Below are 8,600 nucleotides of genomic sequence, written 5' to 3'. Positions count from 1 at the left end.
TACCTAAGAGGTAGTCAGAAGGGAGATGCATTCTGGATAGTTAATGAGATCAGAAAGATTAAAAAGCCTCAAAAAATTGCAGTGTGCTGGAGGACATGGTGGCTCTGAGGTTGGGTATATTGCTTTCCTTCAGATACATTTGGTAAATTCTTAACTATAAATTTGAGCTACTGTGGTAGTGATTCCTGGAACATCCTGTTTGCAAGGTCTTTGACAAATTAAGGAAACAAGACTCTTTAGTTGCATTGGTTTAGCTCTAACATATCAAAAAATTAGTTCTTCAAGATTAGCAAAGGTGAGTCTCGAGAAGAATCAGCACTGAGTTGATTAAGCAGAAAAAAATGCAAGTTTCTCTGGTCTCAATCTTCTGTATTTATCCATGTATATTAGAAATGGCAGCTATGATATTTAATAAGTCAAAATTGCAGGAGGGCCTTTACTGTACTTCCTTATTTTTTCATTTTTTATCTTGGTTCATCCTCATTCTGGGAGCATTACAAGTATAGCAGCTCCAGAAGACACATCAACAATATAGCAGCATCCAGAAAGGAGAGATTATCTCTTTCATGAAACGCTGGTGTGTGCTATAAATACAGAAAGATTACATAAGAATAGATGTTGAAAATAATATTTATGAATTTATTTATAAACACTATAACCAGTCCTGACATGTTCACTTACCTTTCTTTCTCTTATACATCTTTGAAAGCATATTTATGGCTCTGAATTAACTCTTTAATTTAGACTACAGTTTTAAGGGAATGTGTGGAAAAGAAGATCATGTGGTTACATGTGAATCTGAGGTTACAGATATTCCCCAAAGTTATTACCAATGACTGATACCTTAGCAGTTTGAAGCAGTACATCTAGAACCCAACAGACTGGTCCTTCAGGGAATCAGAACAAGAGGACGGCCCTTCTACATGAATGCTTTTCTTCTGGCTTTTATGATAGAACTGAGGTGTTTAGTAAATAACTTAAGCAGGGGTAGGAATCAGGAAGTGAAATGTTAGATAACTAGAAACTTTGGAAGATAGCCTGAAGAAGTTTGCCAGAGGGCTTAACTTGGTCATTCTGTCTCTTTATTTTCCATTAAAAATCGCATAGATATCACATAGATAGAAGCGATATTGATCTAAAGGTAGGTGTGTTGTTGCAGTAAGTTTCAATGCCATGAAACAAAGGAGAGTTTAAATTTTCTTTGCCCCTCTGTCACGAACAACATCTTGGAAACAGAAGACAAAGACATCTGCTGATGAAATATTTTTGTCTACCCAGATCTTCAATAATAAGCATGCTGGCTGGAAATGGCTCCTTTGTGACTGAGTTTGTTCTTGCTGGTTTGACAGATCGTCCAGAGCTCCTGCTGCCTCTCTTTTACCTGTTTCTACTGATCTACATCGTCACAGTTGTAGGAAACTTTGGCTTGATCACCCTGATTGGCCTCAATCCACACCTGCACACCCCTATGTACTATTTCCTCTTCAACCTCTCCTTCATTGATCTTTGCTACTCTTCTGTGTCCAGTCCCAAAATGCTAATGAACTTTGTCTCTGAGAAGAATTCCATCTCCTATGAGGGGTGCATGACTCAGCTGTTTCTCTTTCTCTTTTTTGTCATCTCTGAATGCTACATGTTGACCTCAATGGCCTATGATCGCTATGTGGCCATCTGTAATCCACTGCTGTATAAGGTCACCATGTCCCCTCAGGTCTGTTCTATGTTATCATTTGCTTCTTATGGTATGGCATTTGCTGGAGCCTCTGCCCACACAGGCTGCATGCTCCGACTGACCTTCTGCAATGCCAATGTCATCAACTTTTATTTGTGTGACATTCTGCCCCTCCTCCAACTTTCCTGCACCAGCACCTACGTCAACGAAGTTGTGGTTCTCATAGTTGTGGGTGTTAACATCACAGTCCCCAGCTGTACCATCCTCGTTTCCTATGTTTTCATCCTTGCCAACATTCTAAACATCAAATCCACACAAGGAAGATCAAAAGCTTTCAGCACCTGTAGCTCTCACATCATGGCTATTTCTTTGTTTTTTGGGTCAGGTGCATTCATGTATCTTAATCATTCTGGATCTATGGACCAGGGAAAAGTTTCTTCTGTTTTCTATACTAATGTGGTTCCCATGCTCAACCCTTTGATCTATAGTTTGAGAAACAAGGATGTCAAAATAGCACTGAAGAAAGTTACAATGAAAGTCCACAGCAGATTCGTACCCTGAGTAGAAATCAAATAATATAAAGAACTAAAATTTAAGTTTAAAGATTCTTCAGCTTTACTGCTGTTTCTATGAATATATTTTGTTCATACCCATGTGGCTTTAATATGCATTACTTTTATGTTAAAAGTTGCTATCGATATTCTTACATATTTGTATTATAACAATTATGTATAACACAAAGGCTGTGCCATATCATTACTCTAGACTTTCTATAATTTTCCAATCTCTATTTTAAGGATTGCAGGTACATATTAGTTAAAGTTATGCCCATAAAAATAGTTGTATCTTGTTTGAATAACAACAAACATTTTCTAGTATAACTAACAATAAAATATAATATATAATTTATCTTTGGATATAGACTACAAACTCTTATAGAATAAATTCAGCCCACCATCAAAGGAGGCAACTGTATTGAGCAGTTTTCTGAAATGTAGATCCTTTTTTTTCCTCAGGTCAAATTCAAATATTTATGACACAGGTGCACTTATGTTTTTAATATATAACAAGTCATATCTAAAAGGAATGATTACCATTCCAGCACAAGACCATGTTTAACACTTCAGATTTTGTACTTTTATTTTATAAAAATGACCTCTTTATGTAAATTAGACAAATCTCCCAAAGTTCATTTAAGGTCATTTTATGAATAGTTATAATTTCTACCCAAAACACTAACCAACATTTATTTAAATTACTTAATATACGTATGTATATGGGAATGGTGTTCATGGGTTTTACATTTTTGTAGAGAATTGGATTAAAACTTAGATGAAAGCTTCATTAAATCTATAGTCTGCTTAGGAATGATGAGCTCCTGGGAGGTCTTCCCAATACTTAGTATCATTATTATTCAGTATTTTCAATATTTTTAATTCCTCACTGACTGCCGTCCTTCAGATACAGAAAAGACATGATAAGAGTATAGTTTTTGCTGGTTTAATTATATCTAGAATGAAAATTCTGACCAACAGAAATATAATACATTGCATGCAGTTGAAAAATTATATATTGAGCCTAATATATTTGTCACATTAGCAATTAGAGGAAATATGCTTTCCAATGGAGGATGTACAGAAGAAGACAGATGTTTAAAATCACATTTTCAAAAACATTTATTAGTGCACAGTAAAAAACAAGTATATGAATAATAATAAAATTAAACCCTAGTTTTAGATTTACTGTTTCATTTGAAGAACTATATTCCATAATTTGACAAAAAATGTATGCATGTTCTAAATAAAAATGGGGAAAATAGAAAAGGATCTCATTAACATTATTCTTAAATACTACATATTACACAAAATGAAAAATTGTGGAGATGGTAAAATTATGTTTAGAAACAGTGAATTCTGTGTATGTGTGCATGCAGGAATAAGAATAAGAGAAGGAGGACAAGGGGTAGTTGGTGACTATGGAAGAGCTTGGGGTAATAAAGGTGAATTGGGAGGATGATCCAGTTGTGTTCTCTTACATTTTCTCAAAACTATTTAGAGTTTTTACTCATTTATTTTAATTTTTTTATTTTTAATAAAAATATAATTAAATAATTTTCCAATTGTCCTTTCATGTCTTCTACCTTTCCAATGCACATGACCATGCTCTCTCTAAGATACAAGGCTTCTATTTGCTTAATTATCATTACATATATATTGATATATATATTCCTAACAAGATAACACAAATCTCTGTCCATATAATGTTGGATCTTTGCCTGAGTTTATGGCTGACCACTGATGTTTGATAACCAATGTTTCTTGGATAAAAAACAATATTTGTTGCACTGCCCCTTCCTTTTGTCAACCTTGTTTAGAAATATTTTGTTAAACATCTATGATAATTCTGGTAGCAGAGCACTGATGGTGACTTTCTGAAAGATGCTAAAATTTACAGGGAATTCAATTAGTCTGGGGCAAGACCTTGGGCAATCCACTTAACACGAGGAAACAAGAAAGGAAGTACCATAAACTCAGAGTTCCTTTCTGAGCTCAGGATAATTAAGGAAGCAAGAGACTATTTATCTACACTGGGGATGGATGTTCTCTAGAGTGAATGGAAAGTATAAGTGCAATTGTGGGTCCCTCAGGAAATAAGTATCAATATCAGGAAACAATAGAATTTCCTCAGCTCCTTCTCCAATTTAAATGTTATCCTCTGAAGAAAAGCCTAGATAATGTCTGAACCCTACTTAGAAGGACACACATCTCACAGTTAAAGGCGCCTTTTCTCTTTTTCCAGGAAAGACTTGAAGCCTTAATCACAAATAATGCTGTATAATTCAGAAATTGTCCAGAAAAACTGTCTTGTTTATACCTTCCTTAAATTGATGGATCTGAGTCTTTGAATCTGAAATATTTATACAAACAAACATGGATAAATGGGAAAGTAAGACCTCAAGTGTTTAGGCTGAAAATTATGATTTTTCTGAATTACCGGTACACCTATAGCTCTCTCTCTTTTTCTCTCTCTCTTTCTGTTTCTCTCTTTCTCTCTCTCTGTCTCTCTGTCCTTCTCTTTCTGTTTCTCTCTGTCTCTTTCTGTTTCTCTCTGTCTCTTTCTGTTTCTCTCTGTGTCTTTCTCTCTATGCTTTTTTCTCCTTTTTAAATGAATATTTGCTTTTATTTTTATTTTTAATGTTTTATTTTTATTTTCTTGAAAATATTTTTTATTAAACATATTGTGATTAGAATTTTCTCTCCACCAACTTCTCTGAGGTACTCTCTACCTGCCAGTTTACCAGTCCAAAGTATTTATTAATGTATGAGGGAATTCAGTGAACTTATTTACTTTTTTGTGCAAAATGAGACACAAGTAAAATATTCTTCAAAAGAGAGCCTACAGTGGGATCAATGCATTTTAAGAGGTGAAGGTTCCAACTGGAGTTGCACTCTGTTATATGGTGGCAGGAGACATTCTTTCCATGTCCTTTTAATTTCAGATTAAGGATATGGTTTTCATTCTTACTACATCAAATGTGAATGTGCAGTAGCAATCAACAGTATCCCTTCCAGGTATCTGCTTCCTAGTTTTATTGTTGTGTTGAGGGCTCTAGTGGAGGGAGACTGGAGGTGAGAGAAGACTGAATTGTTTTTTTTTTATTCGATATAATTTATTTACATTTCAAATGATTTCCCTTTTCTAGCCCCCCCACTCCCCGAAAGTCCCGTAAGCCCCCTTCTCTTCCCCTGTACTCCCACCCACCCCTTCCCACTTCCCCGTTCTGGTTTTGCCGAATACTGTTTCACTGAGTCTTTCCAGAACCAGGGGCCACTCCTCCTTTCTTCTTGTACCCCATTTGATGTGTGGATTATGTTTTGGGTATTCCAGTTTTCTAGGTTAATATCCACTTATTAGTGAGTGCATACCATGATTCACCTTTTGAGTCTGGGTTACCTCACTTAGTATGATATTCTCTAGCTCCATCCATTTGCCTAAGAATTTCATGAATTCATTGTTTCTAATGGCTGAATAGTACTCCATTGTGTAGATATACCACATTTTTTGCATCCACTCTTCTGTTGAGGGATACCTGGGTTCTTTCCAGCATCTGGCAATTATAAATAGGGCTGCTATGAACATAGTAGAGCATGTATCCTTATTACATGGTGGGGAGTCTTCTGGGTATATGCCCAGGAGTGGTATAGCAGGATCTTCTGGAAGTGAGGTGCCCAGTTTTCGGAGGAACCACGAGACTGATTTCCAGAGTGGTTGTACCAATTTGCAACCCCACCAGCAGTGGAGGAGTGTTCCTCTTTCTCCACACCCTCTCCAACACCTGCTGTCTGGTGACTTTTTAATCTTAGCCATTCTGACTGGTGTAAGATGAAATCTTAGGGTTGTTTTGATCTGCATTTCCCTAATGACTAATTAAGTTGAGCATTTTTTAAGATGCTTCTCCGCCATCCGAAGTTCTTCAGGTGAGAATTCTTTGTTTAACTCTGTACCCCATTTTTAATAGGGTTGTTTGGTTTTCTGGAGTCTAACTTCTTGAGTTCTTTATATATATTGGATATTAGCCCTCTATCTGATGTAGGATTGGTGAAGATCTTTTCCCAATGTGTTGGTTGCCGATTTGTCCTCTTGATGGTGTCCTTTGCCTTACAGAAACTTTGTAATTTTATGAGGTCCCATTTGTCAATTCTTGCTCTTAGAGCATACGCTATTGGTGTTCTGTTCAGAAACTTTCTCCCTGTACTGATGTCCTCAAGGGTCTTCCCCAGTTTCTTTTCTATTAGCTTCAGAGTGTCTGGCTTTATGTGGAGGTCCTTGATCCATTTGGATTTGAGCTTAGTACAAGGAGACAAGGATGGATCAATTCGCATTCTTCTGCATGCTGACCTCCAATTGAACCAGCACCATTTGTTGAAAAGGCTATCTTTTTTCCATTGGATGTTTTCAGCCACTTTGTCGAGGATCAAGTGGCCATAGGTGTGTGGGTTCATTTCTGGATCTTCAATCCTGTTCCATTGATCCTCCTGCCTGTCACTGTACCAATACCATGCAGTTTTTAACACTATTGCTCTGTAGTATTGCTTGAGGTCAGGGATACTGATTCCCCCAGATTTTCTTTTGTTGCTGAGAATAGTTTTAGCTATCCTGGGTTTTTTGTTGTTCCAGATGAATTTGATAATTGCTCTTTCTAACTCTGTGAAGAATTGAGTTGGGATTTTGATGGGTATTGCATTGAATCTGTATAGTGCTTTAGGCAAAATGGCCATTTTAACTATATTGTTTCTACCGATCCATGAGCATGGGCGGTTTTCCTATTTTTTGAGGTAGAAGACTGAATCTTTATAAAGAATTCTTCTCTTCTATTTTGTGATATTTTATAAATAACATTAGAATTTGTACAATTTGATATGAGACTTAAGATAATTTATTTGAACCTGCACCAGCTGGTTCTGTATACAGTCATGACTAGAAGAAGCATTGACAACATACACTTCACAAGAGTGAAGGATTGAGTACATAGTGTGGATTATCTTCTAATATAGCTCTATTTTCTGTGTTGACAGATTCTCTTAGCAAAGAATGGTCTCAGTAAATGTCTCTTTGGTAACTGAATTTGTTTTGGTAGGATTAACAGACCAGCCTTATCTACAAATGCCCATGTACTTTGTGTTTTTAGCAATATACATGGTCACTGCTTTGGGAAATCTATCTTTGATAATTCTCAGTATGCTGAAATTTACCTTCATACCCCTCTGTACTTTTTCCTCTTTAACTTGTCCGTTGTAGACCTTTGTCACTCTTCTGTGTTCACGCTCCAAATGCTGATGAACTTTATAATAAGAAAGAACACATTTTCTTACATGAAGTGTATGATCTGACTCTATTTTTCTTGTTTGCTTTTTTTTTGTTGTTGTTGTTGTTGTTGTTTCTGAGTGTTAATGTGTTGACTTCAATGGCCTATGATTGCTATGTGGCCATCTGTAAACCACTGTTGTACAGTCTCGTCATGTCCTCTAAATTACGTTTGAACCTAATGCTTGGATCCTACTTGATTGCATTTTCTGAGTCTGCAGCTCACACTGCTTGCATGCTTAGATTGACCTTCTGTGATGCCAACACCATCAACTACTACATCTGTGATATCCCTTCTTTGCTTCAGCTCTCCTGTACGACCACACATGTCAATGAGTTTGTCGTTATTATTGTTGGCAACATCAATATTGTTGTTCCCACTTCAACACTATTTGTCATCTATGCTTTTTTCCTCTCCAGCATCTTCTGCATCAGGTCTTCTGAGGGCAGGTCCAAAACCTTCTTTCAGCACCTGCAGCTCACATATCATTGCTGCTTTTCTGTTCTTTGGCTCAGGTGCAATCAGGTATTTCAAACCCTCCTCAGTTGAGTCTATGGACTAAGGAAAAATATCTTCTGTCTTTTTTACCAATGTGATTCCCATGATAAATCCTACTCTATAGCTTGAGGAACAAAGACATTAAAGTTGCCCTGAGGAAGAGGAAATTTTGACTGTATAATGTTGTGTGTATGACTCTATTTTTAGGCATAGAGATAGTTTCTTTTTATGGGTAATATTTCATTGAAAGATTTTTATTACCTTGTTTTTTAGCCAAATTTTTGCTGCTTTTTTGTTTTTTCAGTTTTGATCAAGCAGAACCCCTTGTTTTTCTTTTTCTTTCTTTCTTTCTTTCTTTCTTTCTTTCTTTCTTTCTTTCTTTCTTTCTTTCTTTCTTTCTTTCTTCCTTCCTTCCTTCCTTCCTTCCTTCCTTCCTTCCTTCCTTCCTTCCTTCCTTTCTTCCTTTCTTTCTTTCTTTCTTTCTTTCTTTCTTTCTTTCTTTCTTTCTTTCTTTCTTTCTTTCTTTCTTTTTATATTAATTATTTATTTATTTATTTATTTACT

General features: G+C 36.1%; 1 protein-coding gene and 1 pseudogene across 1 annotated transcript; both read left to right on the top strand.

Moving 5' to 3' along the window:
* Window positions 1-1,255: 1,255 nt before the first annotated feature.
* On the top strand, window positions 1,256-2,233 carry LOC127689775 (olfactory receptor 147-like). Its single transcript, XM_052189376.1, has one exon. The coding sequence runs from the start codon at window positions 1,256-1,258 to the stop codon at window positions 2,231-2,233; it is 978 nt and encodes a 325-aa protein (XP_052045336.1).
* A 5,031-nt stretch (window positions 2,234-7,264) lies between these two features.
* On the top strand, window positions 7,265-8,209 carry LOC127689774 (olfactory receptor 8B3-like; annotated as a pseudogene).
* Window positions 8,210-8,600: the final 391 nt, after the last annotated feature.

This window comes from Apodemus sylvaticus, chromosome 7, assembly GCF_947179515.1.
Source record: "Apodemus sylvaticus chromosome 7, mApoSyl1.1, whole genome shotgun sequence".
In the NCBI taxonomy this organism is placed as follows: Eukaryota; Metazoa; Chordata; class Mammalia; order Rodentia; family Muridae; genus Apodemus; species Apodemus sylvaticus.
The sequence above is the reverse complement of the archived record's forward strand: the minus strand, read 5'-3'. Positions and strand labels throughout refer to the sequence as shown.

Bases quoted from the DNA above. Each gene is read 5' to 3' on its own strand.
- LOC127689775 (XM_052189376.1), top strand. From the start codon at position 1,256: ATGAAATATTTTTGTCTACCCAGATCTTCAATAATAAGCATGCTGGCT.